Genomic DNA, 23474 nt, shown 5'->3' on the forward strand with positions numbered 1-23474 from the left:
CCATCCTAGACTTGTCCCCCCCTGAACCTGTTCATCCCCAAGGAAAAATTCCGGATGGTCACACTTCAATCAGTTCTCCCCTTGCTGCAGGAGAACGACTGGATGTGCTCTATAGACCTCAAGGATGTGTACTACCACATATTGATGGACAGACGATCCAGAAGGTTTCTCCGCTTCCGGCTGGGAGCCAGTCATTTTCAGTTCAGGGTTCTTCTGTTTGGCCTCACCTCAGCCCCCAGGGTGTTCAGTAAGGTCATGGCAGTGGTTGCAGCCCACCTGAGACTTCAGGGCATTCAGGTTTTCCTGTACCTAGACGTCTAGCTCCTTACTGCCGCCAACAGGCATCAACTCTGCGTTGCAAGAGATTACGCTCTGACTCTTGCCCAAAGTCTAGGCATCTCAGTGAATCTTCAAAATTCCTTCCTTCGCCCCGTACAAGTCTTAGCGTTCATAGGGGCCAGATTGGATACCCGTGCTTCTCGAGCCTTTCTGACGACGGACAGGCTGAGCAGCTTGTCGCTTCAGGTGCTTACTCTTCTTCGGAACCAAGCTCCTGCGGTGGAGTTAGCCCTGAGGGCACTAGGGTCTATGGCAGCGGCAATCGGTCTATACCTTCATGCACGCCTGCAAATGCGGGTTTTACAATGGACCCTCCAGGTTCAGTGGTCGCTATTACTCCACCCGTTAAGCTCCCCGATTCCACTGAGCAGAGTTTGCAGGGATTCCCTTCTTTGGTGGCTTCACTCGAGAGAGCTGAGGCAAGGGAGACCCTTTGTGATTCCCCCGCCCCAAGCCACGTTGACCACGGATGATTCTCGCCTCGGGTGGGGGGGCATTGTTCGGGCAGAACCGTCCAAGGCACGTGGACTTCCCTAGAGATGAGGGCGATGCTTCTAGCATTGCAAGCTCTCCACGACCTTCTTCCTCTGGGGACTATTGCAATCCAGACAGACAATATGTCGGTAGTCTGGTACATAAACAAACAGGGGGAATCAGGTCTTATCCCCTTTGTCGAGAAGCTATGAGAGTGTGGGAATGGGCGATATCCACCAACCGCTTTCTAGTAGCAACGCACATTCCGGGATGGTCCAACATATTAGCGGACAAACTGAGTCGGATAATTCTCACTCCGTACGAGTGGTCTCTCAATCCATCAGTTGCGAAGCAGATCTTCCAAAAGTGGGGTTGGCCTCGTTGCGATCTTTTTGCTTCTCCATTAAACACAAAATGCAGCGAGTACTTCGCAATACTTCCCCCCCGAGGGGGAGACTCCCAGAGACGCTCTTGTTCATGCTTGGCCTCCCGGTCTTCTTTATGCTTACCCTCCCCTTCCACTCATGACGAAGTTCATACAGAAAGCCTCTCGGTTGGGGAGCAGAGTTATCCTCATAGCCCTATTCTGGCCTCGTCAGATCTGGTTCCCATATCTGCGGTCTCACAGTTTAACTCTCCCTTGGATACTGGAACCCATTCCAGACCTGATTTCACATCCCGCAGGATGTCAAACCCCGAACCTGATAAACCTCAAGCTTGCGGCTTGGTTGATCCAGTTCCACTGATGTCTAGGACTCCCGGTATCTCATCACCAGTGAAGGCCATTCTGGTAGCGGCTCATAAGCCGGCTACCAGGAAGATATATAATAGCAAGTGGAAACACTTCTCCATCTGGGCAACAGACAAGGGCCTGGATCCGTTTACAGTTCCTATTCCGACAATCCTGGACTTCCTGTCGCTGATTTTTCGGCAGGGAGCAAGTGCATCTATGGTTAAGGTGCAGTTAGCAGCCATTTCCCATTTTCATGTGGGAGATGGACTAGGATCATTGGCATCCACAAAGTTATGCAAAACCTTCTTGCGAGGCATCTTTCTCTTGAAGCCTCCTGTGAAAACGGTGGTACCCCTATGGGATTTGACACTAGTCTTGCAAGCCCTGATGAGTCCACCCTTTGAGCCTGCAGCCTCGATTCCTTTAAAATTCTTTTCCTGGAAAATGGCCTTCTTGGTAGCTATTACTTCTGCTAAGAGGGTTTCGGAACTCCAAGCACTGTGTATGAAACCCCCTTATCTCATTTTTCACAGGGATAGTGCGTCTCTCAGGACTAACCCGTCTTTCTTACCTAAGGTGGCTTCGGAATCGAATATCAATCAATCAATTTGCCCGTGTTCTTTCCAAATTTTCAGAATAAGGGAGAGTACATATTGCACAGACTGGACGTACACAGGCAACTATGTTTTTACTTGCACAGAACTAAAGATTTTCGCAAGTCTGATCAGTTGTTTGCGTCTTTTGCAAAATCAGCCAGGGGAAGGGCCATTTCTAAAGTGACCCTAGCAAATTGGATTTGTCAATGTATAGTTCAGGGGTATGTATCTTCGGGCAAACCAGCTCCTATGGGAATACATGCTCATTCTACCCGGTCCATCGCCACCTCAGCAGCTTTCTGGTCCAGGGTTCCTTTGGACGACATATGTTCAGCAGCTACCGGGTCCTCTTCTCATACATTCATTTCTCATTATAAACTGGATATGATATCGAGAAGCAGGGCTTCTTTTGGCTCCGCGGTGCTTCGGAATATCCTTCCATAAGGCCACCCAGGTTTATTGTCTAGGTAGCTGGGGACTCTGTCCCACAGGTTGCAGAGCAAATTAAGTAACTACTTCAGATAAAGAAGTTATGTACTCACCATAACGTTCCATCTGAGTAGATACTTCATTTGTCTGCAACCGTCCCCCCCTGCCATCCCCCTAACCCTTTTTCGGGTTTTTCTGGTCACCTGAAATATTGCTGTCTTGAGGTTAGGTCTTCAGTATACCTCTGTCGAGGTTATGACTTAGATTGGGCAAAATCGATCTGAGGTAATGCAGTTAGTGGCAGGGGATTATGGGTAGGTGGGAGGAGCTAGGAGTTCGGATCTTGTAGCTTGTGAAGCTACCGGCTCGGATCCGAGATCGGATCCGATACCCACAGATTGCAGACAAATGAAGTACCTACTCAGATGGAACGTTATGGTGAGTACATAACTTCTTTTTTTACAGCATAAGACTGATTGTGGAAAAGTGCTTAGAAATGTAACAGTCTGATTTGTTATATAAGAAATGGGGAAATAATGATCATCACACAATATAATTGTCAGTTACAAGGTGTGAGATGTGATTGCAAGAAAAAAATATTCCAGAAGCTGACACTTAAGTGTAGATTTGTGCTTTATGTACAAAGTTAGATTTTTTTAGTCTGCCACGTTAGATTTGTTTTTGTGTCATTCCAGCAAGCTGCTTAACTGTACAGAGTAAAGCTATGGCCACAACATAAATTTTGTTTCCATTATTTGGAATGAACAATGCAGTCAGAAACCCTTTACAAGCCTGCACTTTCTTTTTGCTGCAGTGTTATTTGTTGATTTTTGCAGTGTTTGATGCTGTGGTGAAACTGTTATTGCCTATGGCCTGGGTCATGATTGAGAAGGGACTTTGGACCAGTCAGTCTACATGGGGCAGAGTGAGTATGTTTCCCCACCCTGTGAGGAAGGGTTCAGCAGGCTTTTTTTGTATTGGAATATTAAGTGTAAGTATCATGGAAATCCTACATCTTAGTGGTTTGTCAAAGGAGAGGGCTGGTAATGTCTGTGTTATGAGGCTACACACGAGAATGTGTTTTTCCATGGTGCTATTGCATGCCACATTGTAATAAATGTGATAATACCTGGCATGTACCATTAACTAACTTTCAGGTAGTATAAAGTGGGGAAGTTATTGCTTAATATCAGTTATCAAGGCAAAAGTAATAAAGGCTTATAGTATGCCAGGAAAGTGGACACCACTAAGAAAAAGCAACTTGCCATAAAGCTCGGCAATTCCTTGCTGCTAGTCCAGCTGTTTTGATTCAAATTCAGGCATTTTTTTTGTGGAAAGTCCCACATTTTCTGCCTAAAGTGCAGAAGTGTTTCAAGTACAAGTGCTCCTGTGGCCAGCAGCTGAACCACAGACACTGCCAGCGCTACTTGGATAGAGGATCAGCATGAAACATTGTCATTGATATAAGCCTGCTTCCAATAGATGCAGCAGGAAGACATTTCTGGCACATCTCACCACCTGGAAAATTGTGGCACTTAAAAGTGCCCAACAAGGAGATTGGCAATGCAGCTCCAGGCCTATGCTAAAGCACCATCAGAAAGTGAGTGGTTTAAATCAATGACAACTGCGGCATCAAAAATGCAGAACTGGAAAAGAGAGGTTTAACTCAAGGAATTGATGCTATCCGTGTCATTATTCATCACAGATGGGTCTTGGATCCAACCTCGGGTCCGAGCTGGCAACTGATTGGCAGATCCAGAGCTCAAGCTCCTCCCCTTCCTGCAATCCCCTGCCGACCTGTAACCCTCAGATCTCATTTGCCACTGAATGCATAGGAAGTGATCCAGGCTTGAGCTTTGTGTGGTAGATAAGTAACTTTTTTCTTCCGTTTTTTTATTTGGAGTGAGTGAAAGTGTTATTTTTAACTTCTATCATAGTTTTCCTCCCCTCCCATAGTTATTTTGTCTGTGTAGGGTGTTTTTTTCTCCCTTTCTAGCTTCAGGATTTCTTCCCACCCTTTTTCCCCTTGCCTTAGTTTAAAAAAAAATCTCTTTTTGTGTCTGTGTCTGTGTCTGTGTCTGTGTCTGTGTCTGTGTCTGTGTCTGTGTGTGTGTGTGTGTGTGTGTGTGTGAGATGGCTGATAAACCTTCTGGTTTTAAAAGGTGCTCCTCATTAGGTCGGAAAATGCCTCATTCCGATTGGCACAAGGAGTGTGTCTACTGTTTGAGACAGCCTCACCTGGAGGCTGAATGCAACATTTGTGCCGCTTTTAACCCCAGGTCTCTTATGGAGCGTAGAAATAAGTTGCTCTTGAAAGGGTTAGCTCAAGGCTGTCCACTGGCTTCAGACTCTCCCTCTAACACTGCTCAGGACCCTTAGAAGAGACATCATCCTCCCTCCAAGGGGTTTCCTTTGATCTCTAAGAAGCCTAGGCTCTCAGATCGCAGATCCCCTGATCTGAGCCCAGCCTCTATGGCTTTGGATCTGGGCTTTTCCGCTCAGAGAGCCTCAGATCAATCTCTTGGATCCGAGGCCTTGGTGCCTTGGAGGCCTTCGGATCCGATTTGGTGCAAGCCTTCACCAGATCTGTCCCATTTGTGTGATCCGTCCATTGTACCGGCCAAGGCATTGGATCTTACCAGGGCTTCGGATTCGATTGTACTGTCGCATCCAATAGTCGACAGTTCCCCTTCCAGGTCTGACATCGGATCCATTGTGTCCGTCTGTCCCCCTCCCTGGATCATAGGGCATTGGAAGGATCTGCGGCAAGGTCGAGTCATTCTTCTGCATCTTCCAGGTCCTCCAGAAGTTTGTTACCAACAGATATGGATAAGTTTCCTCAAGGCCCAAATTGAGTTGGGCTTGTTGCCGTCCCAGCTCAGATGCCTAGGGGATATTCTTCATCCACAGGACTTCACTGTCCTCTTCTGACCCACCCGGGTTTGGAACGTCAGGATCGGAGCATTTCTTGTGAGGCTGAAGGTGTCTGGTATCCCTGTCTTCCTGACACCATCAGGGTCTCTGGTGGGTTCTGTTGCCCTCGGAACATGCTGTGCCTTGGTCCTGTGAGGTCGGTTCTGGCTCCCTGGGGGTGGGGTCAGGCTCGGAATTTTTGGACTATTCTCTCCTCTTGGGGGCTTTGGTGCTGGATAGCTCAGGACCGATATTGTCAGGGGGCTTCGGTGCTATGTTGGGGTCCTTCTCCCTCCCTGGGCAGCTGCAGCCGCTGGGGAGGAGAAGAGAGCCTCGTCCAGTCCATCAGCCTTACGGGCAATGGAGACAAGCTTCTCCAGCCTGGCAATTGCATCTCCTTCTCTGGGTCCTCCCAGCCTCTCTCAGGTTTGGGTGCTGAGGCCTCTTCATTCTTCAGGGTCAGACCTCCTGTGAGAGCTTTCAGGCAGGCAGTACCCCACTTGGGGTCCCTGTCTCTTCAGAGTCCTCCCCTGAGCCCATCTTGGAAGAACTTCCTCGGAAGAGAACGTGTAAGAGGAGACACTTGGACTTCCCCAGAGAGTTTCTCACAGAAGACATGGATTTCGAGGAGGGAGACTGGTCCCCCCTAGACTACCATCCAAGGAGGTGTGCTTTGGGGACAAATCCTTGAAATTCCTAAGGAAAGAGGCAGTTGGTCTTCCCAAACCCATTCAGGATGAGCCCCTTCTCTTCCTGGGTGTCCCCTCCTGCTGACAAGTTTGTAGAACTTAACACCAGCAGGGCTTGGAAGGAGCCAAACACAGTAGAACCGGTGCACAAGAAAGCCAACAGATTCCTTAGTTCTGCCAAGGATAAGGCCATCTAGAGTTAAGGGTATCCCCATTGATGCCATCATGGTGGCCACTGCGACTAAGAAGGAGCTGGCAGAACAGAGCTTCTTGGTACATCCCCCGAACAGGGAGTCTCTGGTGATAGATTGCTTTGGAAAGCATGCATTTGCTTCGGCTATATTCGGACTGAGAGCAACCAACTATATGGCACACTTTACCCGGCGTCAGAGGGATTTGGTATCCGAACTCACCACTTCCCTTAGAGTTGTTTCCCTCGGAGAGTCTTAAAATTGTCTCTCCTAAGCTGGCTACTCTGACTTTAACTAATGTTTTGATGAGGCTGATGTGGCAGAGGCCACCTCTCAAGCAGCAGGCATCAGCATTGCCATTCAGTGGCATGCCTGGCTTCGCCTTTGTGGGTTTGCAGAACCTTTTAAGGAGTCCTTTACTAACCCACTTTTGAGAGATCCACCTTATTTGATCCTTTTGTCAAGGAAACTTTGACCTGCAGTGAGCAGGAGGGTAAGACTCTGTCCACAGTAGGAATCAAGTTTTCTACTCTCCAATGATCTTTTTCCAAGTTTCCAAAGGGGAGTAAGAAGCTTTGGTTCCACAGAACTCAGTCTACCTTCCAGGATGCTCCAGAGTCCTCTTCTGCAGGCCGGTACAGGGGATTCAGTGGCAGACGCTGCTGCACATGCAGTCCGCCAAATCAGGGTTCTCAAGAATCTTTCTCAGAGAAGCCCTTTTAGCACTCCTGAAGCGCTGTCTGACTGCTGTGCCCTGGAGGCAGTCGAGGGACTATTCTCCCTTCACCCAGTAGCCTGGGCAAGCCTGACCTCTGATCAGCCTGTGTTCAGAAATTATTTCCAGGGGTTACTTCACTCCCTTTTGTCAGCCCCTTCCAGTTCTAAAATCGTTCCCAGACATTCCACCCTGCCAGAGGGAATTGGTCTATCTCGAGGTACAGAATCTTCAAAAAAGAGCTATCCAAGAGGTTCCAACAGGACAGTGAGGGTCCGGAACTTGCTCTCACTTTTCTTCTAAGCTATGCAAAGCCTTTCTCAAAGGGTTCTTTCTTCTTAGACTGCCTATCAAAGATCCTTTCCCACCATGGAATTTAACCCTGGTGTTGCAGTCCTTGACACAAAAGCCCTTTGAACTGGCTTTATCCTCTGATCTTAAGTTTCTGTCTTGGAAGACGGCATTTTTAGTAGCCATTACCTCTCACAAGAGAGTTTGAGTTGCAGGCCCTTAACATTAAACCCCCTTTTATGGTCTTCCACAAGGATAGGTTATACCTTAGGAAAAATCCTTCATTCATTCCAAAGGTGGCTTCAGAAGCTAACCTCAAGCAATCTATCCAGCTTACCAGTCTTCTTCCCTTATTATTCTAATAAAGGGGAGTATACCTTACATTGCTTAGACATCCATAGGCAACTACGTTTTTATCTTGAGGACTGAGGAATTTCGAAAGTCAGACCAGCTTCTTGTGGCCTTTTCTCAGAACAGGAAAGGTCTGGCAGTTTCTAAGGTAAGTATTTTCAGATGGATTGCTAGCTGTATTTCCTACATTTATGATAGCAGGCATATGGAGCTATCCAGACCGGTTAAAGCTCATTCTACTAGGTCTATAGCTACATCTTCTGTCTTCTAGGCTAAACTTTCTTTGGATGAGATTTGTGCTGCTGCTACTTAGTTTAATCCCCACACTTTTGTTTTGCACTATAAGTTGGACTTGCTGTCTAGGAACAGGGCTTCCTTTGGTTCCTCTGTTCTCCAGCATATCCTTCCTTGAGGCCACCCCAGCATTCATAATAGCTGGGGACTCTGACCCATCTGTGATGAGTAATGACGCCAACAGCACCAGACAGAGATATGTACTTACCATAACTTGGAATCCGTGCTATCCAGTGTCATTATTCATCACATTCCCGTCCTCCTTTCCCCTTCCTTCTGGGGGTCTGGTAGACCTGGAATGATGTTTTTCCTTCAGGATAGTTTAGTCTCCTGAGAAGACTATGCTGCCTTTTTCTTTATTCAGCAAACTTAATCTGAGGGTTACATGTCAGCAGGGGATTATGGGAAGGGAAGGAACTTGAGCTCTGTATCTGTCCATCAGTTGCCGGCTTGGATATGAGTTCAGATTCAAGACATATCTGTGATGAATAATGACACTGGATAGCACAGATTCCAAGTTATGGTATGTACATAACTCTTTTTTTTAAATGCATTAATGAAGGTACCCAGTGATCGATACCACCATCTTGGAATTTGAATGCAAAGTGCTGCACCACTGCTGTCATCTCCAGAACATTTATATGCAATATTTCCACCCCATTGCCATTCTCTTCCCAATCTCAAAAGTTGTAGAGAAATGTATTCATACTCGGCTCCTCAGTCACCTGATACCACACCAAATCCACTCCTCCACTCAACATGACTTTAAGCCAGGACATGGCACTAACACTCCTCTCATTTCCTTCCTCGACACAGTAAACAGAGCTGGAGATGCTGGATGCTTAGTCTCAGCATTATTCCTAGATCTTTCAAAGACATTTGACACTATATCGCACACTCTTGCTTATGCTAATCTCGGGCAGTCTCTCACTACCCTACAATGGTTTACTAACTATCTCAGTAACGGGCAGCAATCTTCTAAATGGCTACATGCTTCCCCTTTCATAAACACAAATACAGGTGTCCCCCAAGGATCAGTACTGAGACCCCTCTTATTCAGCATATTTGTCAATAACTTTCATTCCTCTCTCATCCATAGCACTGTCATCCAATATGCAGATGACTCAGCTATCATCTGCTCTGCTAAATCTGCCTACACTCTACAGCAGCTCACCCAAGAAGCATTTACTTCCACTGAAACCAGGATGTCCCAGAACCATCTCGCTCTCAACCCCAATAAAACAAAACTTTTAATATTTACCCCCATAAAATCCAGCTCTGTTGACAAGTCACTATTCATCATTCACTCCAAAAATAACACCATTATAGAAGTCGTCCCCAGCACCAAATTACTAGGAGTCCTCACTGATGACAAATTAACTTTCGACCTTCACATCTACAGTAAAACAAAAATCATCAGAAACTAGGTGCCCTGTATAGGCACAACTGTTTTCTCATTCTCACCACAAAAAAGGTTCTGGCCTCATCCTTCCTGCTTCCAGCACTTCTGTATGGCACTCCTATCCTCACAAATCTACAGTCCTCCCTGTGAACAAAATTAGACTCTTGCTATAACAAAGTCGCCAAATTTGCCACAAATGCTAAATATTCTACCCATCACTGTTCCTCTCTGCATCAATTTAATTGTCTAGAATCCCAACACTATCTCACATTCTTACAATTAACTACAGCCCACAAGCTCATCTACCACCCAGAAACCTCATGTACCATCCAAACCGACTCCTTAGGTCCAAAAATAAAATTTTACTGTCAGTAGAGAAACCCAAGCTCTCAGCCAGCCAAATGTTGTATTCCTACTATGTCTGTAAGGCATGGAATAATCTCCCCCATCACTCAGGGCAATCAGCAACCTGACCTTTAAAAATTCCTTAAACTGCATCTCTCCTCTAATTGGCTATGCTCCTGTTCACAAACTCACAGCCCCAACTCCTGATTTCTCCTCCCAGTGCTATTACCTCTATCACATCATATCCTTCATTCTGCCTATTTAATGCTTTCCTGTCACTTTCACCAGTTCTATACATCATGTGCACTTGTATCTCCTTCTATATTTAATCTCCCCACACCTATGCACCTATAGATATATTACTTTCATGTGTACTTGAATACATTATGTGCACCATTGTAAACATCATTCACAAACATCTTCACTGGAATATGTCAATGATAGTATTTTTTTTCTTGCACCGTTGCTTCTGTTACCAGATTCATGCAATGTAATTGCACTGTATGATTTTTTTTTCTGTCCGTGATTATATTCTTTGTATGTATCTTTGTGGAGCTTTTCTTCCTGGACCTCCAGTGAAAATGGGCTCATTTTAGGCTCATTGGACTTTCCCGGTTAACAAATGCAATAAAATAAATAAATGATACTGTCCCTGGCAGAATAAAGACCTTGTGTAGAGTTGCATGAAAACAGATCCTGAATGCATTGTTGCAGGTTAAATTTGATTTCTGCAGCTGTTAGAGTGCCCAATAGTTGCTGTGCTGTTAAAGTAGTTGCTACATGTGTAAATCTGTGCTGCTGCAACATTTCGAGTTGCTTGTGAGAGAAGGAAACTTAGTTGCGTCTTATGTGGCTGATTGACTGTATTCTCACAGTGAAAAGTAAAGGCAATGCAATCAGGCTGCTTATGGAGTTGTTTTGTGGTGGGACTGCTGAGCCCTGTGGAAAATCTTAATCCCCAGGAGAAATGCTAGCTACATATTTTATTAATGTTCCTTGTTTTTAAGTTGCACTGAATGTCAAAAATGCTCTTGTTAAGCTCAACAAGGAACTCCGGTCCCTGATCAAATCAGCCAAAGGTAGATATGAGGTAAAAATGGCCACCTAGGCAAAAGACAACCATAAGGCCTTCATTCACTATGCTAGAAACCTCAGAAATAATGCTCAATAGTGCACTGAGCTAGTAATAAGCGATATCACTTACCTGGACCCTGAGGATATAGCCAATCTACTAGCAGATAAATTAAGCTGTAATTTCACCCCATCTCTCCCCTTGTGTTTCCAGATCCCATACCCAAATCATACTCCCTCAGATCTCCCAAGAACAAGTCCTCAAAGCACTTTCCAATAACCAGGCTGCCCTACTGGCCAGCCTGAAATAGGACTTTGTCAAACACCCTATATAGACTATTCAGTATCTGCTTCCAAACAAGTTTTGTGCTGGATGAATGGAGGACAGCAACAACGTCAGTCACTCCCATCCACCACCCCGCACAAAGGTGGGGTGTCAAAATGTGTGGGTAATTATAGGCTTGTAAGTAGTCTGACAAGCCTCATCTGGAAGGATATGAAGAGCATCATTATGGAATTAATAAATAAGGGTGGAAGCTGCAAACTGTTGACCCAAGTCAGTTAATTTTGTCAAGGGCAGATTTTGCATGCTTAACCTGGTTCACTTTGGAAAGGTTACTGAAGCAGTGGATGAGGAAAAATTGGTGCACATCACATATCCAGACCTGGCAAAGGTATTTGACACCTTTCCACACTGGTATTTTTCATCAACTCTCCAAGCTAAATCTTAATCCCTGTGTAATTCATTGGACAGTAAATTGGTTCACAAATAGTACCCAGGAAATTAGGGAAGTAGCTCTGTCCCCCAAATGCCCTGTTACTTACTAGTGGTTTACCCCAAGGTTAAGTTCTTGGGCCACTCCTCTTTGGCATTTAATTCTCAAAGGTCATAGCTAATTTTAAGGATTTATGTCTGACAAGATTTGCAGAATGACTGTAAACTTGGGTGCCACCATAAACTATCCAGAGGACACCAAAATCCTCCGAGGGCTTTTCCCAAACAAATTAACTAATTTCATAAGCATGGACTAAAACTAAATGCCAGACAATGTATAATAGTCGCCTTTGGAAAACATGACGTACCCTGTAACTGTCACATTGACAACACACTCCTGAAAATCAACCTGGTAATTAAGGACCTTGGTACCTATGTGGAACAAACTGTCTTTTGATCACCAGTATTCACTATTTTAAGAAAACCCTTTTTCATTGTGCAGCTTGTTAGCAAGAGTGTGGCATCTAGGTCCAAGAATGTGATCATTCCACTGTTCAGCTCTTATTAGGTTGATTGGATATAATGCCCCTTTCAAGTATGTACCATTCCAAACATCTAGCACAACATGAATGACCACAGTGCTTTCTCACCTAGAAAAGAAAGGGCGTAAATCATAAAAATTGCACTGACAGTCTCAGTTTTTTTCCCTTTTCTCAGCATCATACAGGCTAGTGAGAGGCAATCTCTGCCTTGTGCACAGAGCCTCAGCAAATCCTATCCTTTCAGATGTACTGCCCATCTGCAAATCTAATGGTGATATAGACACTTGCTCAAGAGATCTTGATCTTTTCTACAGCATAAATAGAACATGTTGGAGGGATGGCTATTTATCGCAGAAAATACCACTTCTTTGGAATCATCTCCACATAAAGCAAAGTGTTTCCCTTACTCTATGCAAACATAATCTGGATGAATGGATGGGAAACTGCACATTCATCTCTCATTAAGCACCCTTGACCTTTATGGATAGGGGTAACATGCAAGTGTTGCTGGCTCTTAGTTATTCATCCTTCAATTACAAGGACTACAAAACTTCATGCGACTCTAGGGCTAGGTTTCTTAAAGATACTAATCAATAGCCTAGTAAATACCTATGAACCTACTAAGGGTAGGGTTTTCCATAACTTCTTTTTTGTGCACCTTAATCAGCCTATTATTGAAATGTTGCTTGTTGCATTATTTATTCAGGTGTACACTTGCATCTTTGTCAGACAGAATGAAATTATGCCATGAGTCTGGAAGAGGTTGTTTGATATGTCACTTTATTCAGAGGTACCTAACCATCCTGTGGACAGAAACCTACTATCCTAGCACTTCCTGCCCAGAATTATAAATGCTACTCTATAGTGAGACTGTTCTAAAAGGCTTTGGAGTGACTTCTCAAACTGAATTTATCATTGGATACCTGTATGGAAACCTCTTACTTAGATTTGCATATCTTAGTAATGTGAGTTTTTAAATACCTGTAGTTTTTGTTTTTGTTTAAGTTTAAGTCATGAACGAGTTTGCTTCATGAAAAAATGAATCCAGATTTTGTTGCACTTCTGTTCAAATACTTTGGGTGCCTAGTTTTTTTTTATACCAGCATTTACTTTACAGCATTCATTTACTAGATTACTTCCCTTTATTAAAACAGCTAAACTTGAGATGTGATGTCCTATCTCGCCTTCATTCTTTACTGTTTCAGTACAAAGCTCGAGTTCTTCCACTAGCTCATGACTAAACCCTGTCCCATGATGCTCTTGGAGAGTTCCCCAGTTCTCGTTTGCCACTAAACGAGATTGGGTGCTTCCATTCTGGCTCTGGCCAAGTGGAAATTTTCTTTCCTTAACTTTTGAATAACTGTAGGTATAAAGATACTTATAAAGAGTTCTAGTGTTTAGTACGTTTGTTTGAGCTTAGTGTGTTTGCTCTGTTGGTTGTTTGCTGTTGGCTGTCATTTCTCTCTAGGCATTTTCCTTTCCCTATCCCAGCTAAAGTTTATACCTTTCTAGGCCCCTTTTAGTAGAGTGCTTCCTTTTAGTTATCGTATTCAAGCTCGTTTAAGTTGGACAGCTTTGTAATTTAAGGTATTTGTTCCCTTTTTTTTAATCTGGTAAGCTTATTTAAGTTAGAGGGCTACCGCTGGCCTTTTTAACTTGGAGGGCCTTCCCCTCTTTTCTGTAATTTCTCTTTATTATTAGGCAGATTTGTTTAATTTAGAGAACTGCCTTTTTCTCTGGTTAAATTGTGCTGCTGGGTTGATTGTTTCATATATATATATATATATATATATATATATATATATATATATATATATATATATATATATATATATATATATATATATGGGACGTTTGATCTTTCGATCAAACGTCCGAATCCATAACCACCAAACACACTTACTTTAACGAAAGCGCTTTCATCGAAAAAGCGCTTTCGTTAAAGAATGTTAAAAAAAAAAAAACTACATTTACGTTTCTGCAGGGGGGGGTTTGTCCCACACACCCCCTTACTTTAATATGCTCCCTCCGACACCGCACTACAGTGGGGAAAGGGGAATTTTCCCTTATCCACACCGTAGTACGGCCTCTGCAACAGGCATACTTACGTGTGAAAGTGCTTCTTCGGTGAAAAGCACTTTTGCGTAAGTATGCTCGTCCTAAATGGATTTGGACGTTTGATCTTTCGATCAAACGTCCTAGATCCATATATATATATATATATATATATATATATATATATATATATATATATATATATATATATATATATATATATATATATTACACATCTTTTCTCTTAGTGATTAGGCTTTTATTGTTGTTTTTGTTGTTATTGATATAAGATAATGTCCAAGGATCCTAGAGAAACTAAACCCTCTGGGTTCAAGAAGTGCAAAAAGTGTAACCAGAAAATGTCATCGACTAATGGTCACGCTATGTGTACTGCATTGGCGCAGTCCATTTACAAGAATCATGTGCCATCTGACATTCATACAGTCAGAGTGTTGCCTGAAAGAAAAAATAAGCTAATTTTGAGAGGTTTACTAAAGTCCCCCTTCTCAGAGGCAATTGAAGGTCAGGGTATATCTAAATCAACAAAATTCCCGTCTTCCATATCTGAGAAGTCTGGGAAAAAGAACATCTGCTGCTAGTGCTCATTCGGAACTGACAAAAAAATTAGCAAAAGAGTTATCCTTGGACCCGAAGACTGTTGAGCCCGAAAAACATTCTTCCTCAGCTCTGCCTGTGGTTTCGGTGCCAATGGAGTTTCGCCTACAGAGCCAGTCCCCAGAATTGGAGCCAGTTTCTCCAACTTTTAGATCACCCTTGCTTCAGCCTGTTGGATCTCCTACTCCCTCCGCTCGATCCTCCAGGAGCCTGTCTGATGATCTAGATCATGTAGTGCGGAGACTATTAAGGGCACCAGTGCTGGCCAAACTGTTGTCTACTCCAACCCAGAGGGATTCAGAACCGGCCAGGACCCCCCCCCCCTTCCATCGATTCCACCTCTGATCTGATCTGGGACCTCGGAGCCGGAGTGCCTGGAGCTGATTGTATTGGAACTGTCGGATTCGAGACCTACACCAGGATCTTCAGGCCTGACTACTGCCCTGACATACTCTCTTCCGTTTGAACTCGAGGGGTCTAGGAGCTGCCGCTGTCCGGTCGGGTTTGGGGAGGTGCATCAGATCAGATAATTATCTAATACTAACTTGCCTCTTGGAGCTTTGGCGCGGGTGAGCTCGGCTCCTACATCAGCATCAGAGCCAACCTGGGATGTCTTCTGGTTCTTCAGAGCCAGGAGCTTCCTTAGATCAGGGGCTGGGGGCCTTTTAGGTGTTGAGAATAATGCTGTCTCCACAGACAGCTCCACTCTCAGGTGCAGACGTTCTTTCCCCAAAGGCACTGGTGTCTGTCTCGGCACCATTGCATCCACACAGACGTGGAGACCCAAAGCCTCAGGATGCCCCATTGGGTGAACTCCTCTCTTCTGAAACCTGTCCAGAATACCCTTCTGAAGAGATCCCTCTGAAGAGACTATGCAAGAGGAAACATTTAGACTCCCCAGAGGAGTCCGTCGCATCTGATTCAGACCTCTGAGTCAGAAGGGTCCCCACGATTGCCTTCTGAGGATGTCTCCTTCACAGACATCCTGGAGATTCTTAAGCAAAGAGGTGTCTGGAAATCCATCAACCCTTCTGAGGAGTCTGTATACCTGAAGGCTTTTGGTTCTCGTCCTTCCACCACTTGGGTGTCTTTCGATGAACTGATGGACCTAGTTTGTCAAAAGGCGTGGGAGTCTCCAGATACAGTGAAGTCTGTTCCCTGGAGGCCAAACAAATTCATGACTTCACTCGCTGATAAGAATTTTCTCACAAAAGGTGTCCCTGTAGATGCTATGGTGGTGGTGGCGGCCAAGAAGGAACTATCTGAGATGTCCTCTTCTGTCCATCTGCCAAGCAAGGAGTCTCGTACGATCGAGAGCTACAAAAAACGCATCTTTTCTTCAGTGACCTTTGCACTCGGATCGCTGAATTATCTCACCTACTTTACCAGACTTCAGAGAGATCTCTTAAAGGAGCTAGGAGATGCTCTGTAAGGTTCAGTAGCTGAAGGGGTATCCGAGAAGGTTTCCTCTCAGCTCTCCACTTTAAATTCAGTGGTCAGCTCCTCCATGAGACTCGTTTCTTATGCAGCTGATGGAGCGGGTTTAGAAATTTCCTTAAGGAGACATTCTTGGATGCGCTGGTGTGACTTTATGGAGCCCTTTAAATCTTCTTTTTTGAACGCCGCTTTCAACGGCTCATCCCTGTTCGGGCCAAAAGCTAGACACGCTAACCAGGTGTGAACAAGGAGAAAACTCTCTCTGCCATAGGAGTCCGTTTTTCTCTACCTACCAGACCTTATCCTAAGGGTCAAAAAGGAGGAAAAATTAGGTTCCGAAAATCCCAGAGAGCTTTCCAGGGCAGCAGTAACTGAAGATGCCAACCACACAGCAGAGGGGGTCTGCAAAAATCAGGGCAACGGAATCTTTCCTTGGGTAAGCCCTTTCAGCTCTCCTGAAAGGAGGCCCGCTTGAGCATTTCTGGAGGCAGTCGGGGGTTGCTTATTTTTGTACTCAGAAGCCTGGCTAAAAATAAGACAAATGGATACAAAGCATCATATCCAGAGGTTACTCCATACCCTTGTCTTTCCCTGTCCCAAACATAAAAAACATCCTGGATGTTCCACCCAGTCAAAGGGAACAAGCAACCCTAGAAATGCAAAAGTTGCTGGGAAGTCATCCAGACAGTCCCCGCAGACAAAATAGGTTCCGGAGCTTACTCAAGGTTCATAGGTTGGTACTAGGCCATCTGCCCTAGGGCCTATACAAGCCTAGCCATAACAAGTCCCTGGCTATTTCTTCCCACACTATTTACTTCCTAGACCCCTGTCTAGCAGCGTGACTGATGTGATCCTAGGGGTGAATTTCCTTTCTCCCATCCAATCGTCACGGTTCCTTTTGAAGAGGGCCAAAGAGGCGCTCTGCTTGACATATATGGGCAGTCTATTCCAGAGTCTGGGGAGTCTCTGGGTCAGGAACCTATCCCTCCAGCATGTTTTGTTTATTGTGATGACAAGGTTTATATCCCTGGAGCATGTGGCTCTGAGGGATTGGGATTTCTTCGTGTAGCATGTCCAGCAGCTCTGGGTTTGACATGGCCTTGTATGTTAAGCAGAGATCACCTCTGAGTAGACGATATGCGACAGAGTATAGCTGGAGTTTTTAAGGCGGTCAGCATAGGGCATCTGCTGTAGGCCTGTGATTCTTTTAGTGAGGTATTTCTGCAGCCTTTTCAGTTGTAGGTGTCTTGAGAGGTACATACCAAATGGGACGTTGTATTCTATAATGGGTCTAATGAGGGATGAGTACAGTGGGACACTGACCTCCTTTTTTCTGGATGAAAATCCCTTAGTGATGTGTGCCACATAGGATTTTCCTGACTGTTGTGGAGATGTGGTTATCGAAGGTGAGACCACTGTCCACCTGTGTTCCTAAGTCTCTTATCACACTTTCTGTGTTTAGTGTACTGCCACCTGTGTGGTAATTCACGGATACATGTTTTTTCCAAAAGGGGATAACTATACATTTCTTGGCATTGAGCTTGAGCTCATGGCTCTGGCACCAAGCATCTGTTTCTGTAAGGCCCTTTTGTGGAGTATCCACATCATTTTGGAGATTCAATAATTGTTCCCAGTTTGCAGTCATCTGCAAACTTTGTTAGACAGAGTCCCTTAGTATTGGCCTGTACTTCAGAGAAGTAGATGCCAAACAAGAGTGGTCCTAGGACTGAACCCTGAGGTAATCCACTTGTCTGGAGCTGGATTTGGAGTCCGCTACTTTTACAGTGTGGATTCTGTCAGTAAGCCAGTTGGCAATCCATCGAGTGACGTAGGGATTTATGCCCAGCTTAGTAAGTTTATCTGTGATTCCAGAGTGGGGGATGGTGTCAAAGGCCTTGGCGAGGTCCAGGTAGGCTGTGTAGACTGCCTTACCCTCGTCCACGGCTCTGGAGACTGATTCGAAGAAGTCAGTCAGGTTCAGGAGACAAGATTGGCCCTTCACGAACCCAAACTGGGTGGGGTCCAGTGTTTGAAGGTTGGCAATGTCTTTGTTTGTAAGTTCCATGATAATACGCTTTATGGCCTTGCAGATCATGCTCATCAGACTAATGGGGTGGTAGTTTCTGGGATCCAAGTTGAATCCCTCTTGTGGAGTGGGATAACTGTAGCTATGCGCCACTCAGTGGACACGAAGCCTGAGGTGAGGCTATGATTAAACATGACACTTGGGTGAGATGCCAGTTAATTTTATAGTTCATGTAGTACACAGCCCGGGATGTCATCTGGTCCCATGTATGCTGTATTCTTAGCTTTGGAGAATGCGTTCTTTTACCTGTGTGGCCATTATTACTGGAATTTGGCAATATTCTGGTATTGCGATGGACTATTTAGGGGGTGGGGGGGGTGAAGTTGGCACTGAGTCGATCTGCCAGGATATTGGCAATATGCTTGAGATCAGTATATTTAATGCCATTCTGTTGTAGCTCAGAGCAGATCTGAACATTGCCATTTAGATTCTTGACATAGTTATAGAATGCCTTGTGGTTGTCTTTGGAATCTTTGGCAATTTTATTTTCATAACTAGCTTTGGAGGATTTTGAGAGATCTCAGCTTCTTACTGAGGCTGGTAAGGGAGTTTTTTGCATCCTGGGATTTTCCCCTTTTCTGCAACAGTTTCTTCCTTTTGTTGTAAAGTTTGTTTATGGCAGGGGACCACCAGATTGGCTTCATATTTTTGGAGGAGAGCATCTTGGTTCTATTTGGGATGGCACGATTCATGCATGAGTGGATGTGCTCATACAGTGCCTTAGTGTAGGACTCAGCAATTGAACTTTCAGTTCCCATCTGCATGAGTGTCATGAAGTTTGTCTGTTCTGACTTGAGTAGCATGAAGTTGGCTTTGGAGAATTTTTTTTATGAATGTTTCCTTACTGGGGGGTGGGATGTGGATGTTAAGGGTGATTAGCTTATGGTCTGAACTGAACAACGAGGGGGTTTGACCATAGGTGTGGAGCATCGATTTCCCATGTTGGTAATAACCAGGTCTAGGATACTGGAGCCCCTGGTGGGACAATGGATTAGTTGATCCAGGGCGTTGGAATCTTTTTCTGGTTCTTTTTAGTTCCAAAGAAAATGGGGAACTGGAGACCCATCCTGGATCTTGGCAGACTAAACAAATCCATAAAATAGTCAGTTCCGGATGGTAAATCTGCAGTCAGTACTCCCTTTTCTGGGACAAGATGATTGGATGTGCTCTATGTAAACCTCCAGGATGCGTACAACTACATAAAGATGGATAGGCGATCCAGGAGTCATTTGCACTTTTGGCTGGGAGCCAGTCACTACCAGTTTCGAGCTCTGCCCTTTGGTCTCACTACAGCCCCCAGAATGTTCACCAAGTGTATGGCAGTAGTTACAGCTCACTTGAGATGCCTAGGATTCCAAGTGTTTCCATAATTACTATCAAAAGCGAGAGAGACCACTTTACATCTCTGCTGTCACCTGGGAATCACAATAAACCACGAAAAATCTGCATTGTTGCCATTTCAGCATATTGTCTTTATAGGAGCAGCTCTAGACACAAGAAACATGATGGCAGAACTCCCTTCCATAAGGTTTCAAGTCCTACAATCCCAAGTCCTAAATCTTTATTCCAAAAGATAAGTACAGGCAAGAACAATTCTCAAAGTACTGAGAACCATGGCAGCTGCAATTACTCTGATTCCATTGGCACACCTGCACATGAGAATACTTCAGTGGCTACTATTCACTTAGTGGTCCATGCAGGAACTACCCATGTCCCACCAAATTTTGATAAAGGAATCCTGCAAGAAAGACCATTGTTGGTGGCTTTACTCCACTCGTAACATTGTCGTCCCTTTCTCCCCCTCTCAAGCTTTAGCCACAGTGACCACAGATTGTTTCTCAGATGGGGGGGGGGGGCATTATCTGGGAAGAACAGTTCAAGGCACTTGGCAGGACCATGAAGCCCACTTGCACATCAATGTTCTAGAGACGAGAGCAGTGCTTTTAGCGTTGCAAACATTTCAGGACTCTTCCACTAAGAACTATTGCAATACAGACAACGTGTCAGTTGTATGGTACATAAACAAGGAGGAACAAGGTCTTGTTTCCTTTGTCAGGATGCCCTGAGAGTATGGCACTGGGTAACCTCCTCCCACCGCTTTCTGATAGCAATGCTCATCCCGGGGAAATCCAACATGATTGCAGACAAACTCAGCAGAGCAATTCTGATGCCTCATGAGTGGTCAGCCTTGCTGTGACCTTTTTCAAATATCCATGAATACCAAACGGAGCAGCATCAAGGGATGCACTTGTTCATGACTGGCTGTCGGGTCTCCTGTATGCTTTTCCGTCCTTTCCTTTGATTCCAAAGGTTCTTCAGAAAGCCAGTCACTTGGAAAGGAACTTAATACTTGTCACCCCATATTGGCCTCATCAAATCTGGTTCCCTTTCCTGTGGCCTCATCTCCAGGAGGAGCTGTGGATTCTGGACCCAGTTCTGGACCTATGCATCATGGACGCTCCACCCATCCCTCCAAACCCTCAAGTTGACAGCTTGGCTGTTCCGATTCCAACCATAGCCAGGCTCCATAACCTTTCTACATCAATAAAGCACATTTTGATCTCATTCCATAAAGCTTTAACAAGAAGGTTGTATAAAAGCAAATGGAAGAGATTCTGTTCTTGGGCCCTGAATAAACACATTGACCCCATCTCTGCCCCAATAGCTTCTATTCTGGATTTCCTGACCAAACTGTTTAATGAAGGGGCTGCTGCAGAGTCCAGCTGGCTGCCATATCTAATTTTCATTTGGGAGAAACAGGCCCCAACATCATGTCCCACAGACTTTGCAAAGCCTTTCTGAAATGTACTCTCAAGACCACCAGTTAAAGCCCCTCCACTACCATTGGACTTAAATTTTGTTTTGTCACGTCTGATCCTTCCCCTTTTGAGCCGGCATCATCCTGCAACCTCAAGTATCTTACATGTAAAATGATTCTCTTGATAGCTGTTACCTCTGCAAGAAAAGTTTCAGAGCTACAAGCACTGTCCATAAAGCCCCCCACATGCTTTTCCACAAAGATAGAGTATCCCTACAAATGAATGCATCCTTTCTACCCAAAGTATGTTCAGAATTTAACCTGAATCAGTCCATAGAATTACCTGCTTTTTCCCTTAATTAGGGCAACAAAGCAGAATATATACTGCATCAACTAGATGTACATAGGCAATTACGTTTCTACTTACATAGAACAAAAGATTTCAGAAAATCAGGCCAGTTATTGGCATCTTTTTCAGATTCAAAAAAGAGTGTTCCTGTATCAAAAGTCACACTTTCAAAGTGGCTATCAGATTGTATTACCTTTATTTACCAATCAAAAAACAAACTTTCTAAAAAAAAAGTGAAAGGTCATTCTACAAGAGCCAGTGCAACCTCTTCTGCCTTTAGAGCGAGATTACCTATTGACACCGTTTGTGCTGCTGCATCATGGGCAAGGCCTCATAACTTTATCACTCATTACAAAGTGGATTTGGCCTCCAGGAACAGGGCCTTCTTTGGGTCCACTGTTCTGAAGAATATTCTCCCTTGAGCTACCCAAGAAAGATGGTGCTAGGGACGCTGTCCCAACCAGTAAAGAATGAAGGCAAGATAGGACAACATCACATAAAAAAGTTATGTACTCACCATAACGTTCCATGTGTGTTGTCCATCTCACCTTCATTCTTACATCCCACCGACCTGCCCCCAGCCTTCTCCTGGAGGACCGAGCTGGTAAAAATTGACCATTCATATCCTTGACCTTCTTCGTTGATCTATCACTTAATCAGTGACCTTTAAGTAGCTTTATCTGCAAACGATCTGGAGAACTCTCCACGAGCATCATGGGATAGGGTTTAGCCACGAGCTAGTGGAAGAACTCAAGCTTTTGTATTGGGCAGAGTCAGAACCGAGCATCTGTTCCGAACCCAACTAGAATGAAGGCGAGATGGGCAACACATATGGAACGTTATGGTGAGTGCATAACTTTTTTTTCCTTACAAGACGTCGTCTTTTAGGCTGTTAATATAGAGGAAATACATTTTGAGATTTTGTAGTTGTAATGTGCTTGGTACCTCTTGAACAAAACAATAATAATTTTTTTGTGTGTTTTCTAGCAGTGCCATCTTACTCAAGTTGAAGATGCTGCAACAAGACTTAATCTTTTAACACGTTCAGCTTTAAGTTCTGTTCAGCCACAAAGTAAGGTTACATTGACGCATGCTGCAAGTACCACACCAGTTTCCAGTTCTGAAAAATGTGGCTCTGCTCGCAGGTCAAGCAGCAGGCATGAGCAACACTTAAAGGTAAGTGAGGAAGACTTTGGGAAAATAGCACATAATCTGCCTGGATTCAGGTTTCGATAACTAAGAGGTGGAATGCAAGTAAAGGTTGGTGTATCCTTATCAAATGTTGATGGCGAAATCTGTACCATCTCCTAACTTGTATAGCCCCCACTTAAAATATGATCATCCCCTATTTTCAGTCTGTTTAGTTATAAAATATCAAACATTACAGAACATCAGCACACCACTGCAAGTTCTTCTTTTATATATGGCTTAGTTTATTATTTACATTTGAGCCACTATATAGCACTGTGGTCCGATTTATATTGTTTCAACAATGCTTCGCGAATATATATATACAAGCTCTACAACAAAAGGAGGAAGCTACTACAAGATAGAGCAAAATCCTTGAAAGGTAAGACACCTTTGATCATTATAAGTAAAAAACTAAGAGCTCTCATAAAATCATCCAAGGCAAATTTTGAGAGAAAAATCGCCAAGGACTCTAAAGACAATCATAAGGCCTTCTTTAGCTATGTTAGAAACCTAGGAGGAAACTCCCAGATATGCTCAGAATTAGTTCAAAATGATGTGAAAATTACTGAACCTACAAATATTGCTAACATACTGGCTGACAGGTTCAGTGCAAACTCCCCAAAGGAGAGATATCTATTCCAGAGGATTGTAGCCCCCAAACATCTCCAACGCCCAGGTGAGAACTGCCCTCACTAAGGCAAAAACACAGCATCCATGGGACGGATGGTGTCCCGGCTGTGTGCTTCATGAACTCAACGAGGAATTAAACCCACAGTTAGGACAGCTGTTTAATCTTAGCCTCACCTCAGGATCACGTGCCAAGGAGTGGCGCACGGCAACTGTGGTCCCACTTCATAAGGGGGGTGCCTCCACAGACCCTGGAAATTACGCCC

At 44.4% G+C, this 23474-nt stretch overlaps 1 protein-coding gene across 1 annotated transcript in view; it reads left to right on the forward strand.

The window, feature by feature from the left end:
• Positions 1–23474, forward strand: part of LOC122797139 (F-box only protein 43-like) — a 222399-nt gene that overhangs the window by 118588 nt on the left and 80337 nt on the right. Inside the window, exon 4 of the mRNA XM_044065938.1 lies at positions 22378–22566. Coding sequence (XP_043921873.1) covers positions 22378–22566 — 189 coding nt within the window. The remainder of the gene's footprint in view (positions 1–22377; positions 22567–23474) is intronic.

The sequence above is a fragment of the Protopterus annectens genome, chromosome 3.part0, assembly GCF_019279795.1.
Source record: "Protopterus annectens isolate FY-2018-M chromosome 3.part0, PAN1.0, whole genome shotgun sequence".
NCBI classification, from domain to species: Eukaryota; Metazoa; Chordata; order Ceratodontiformes; family Protopteridae; genus Protopterus; species Protopterus annectens.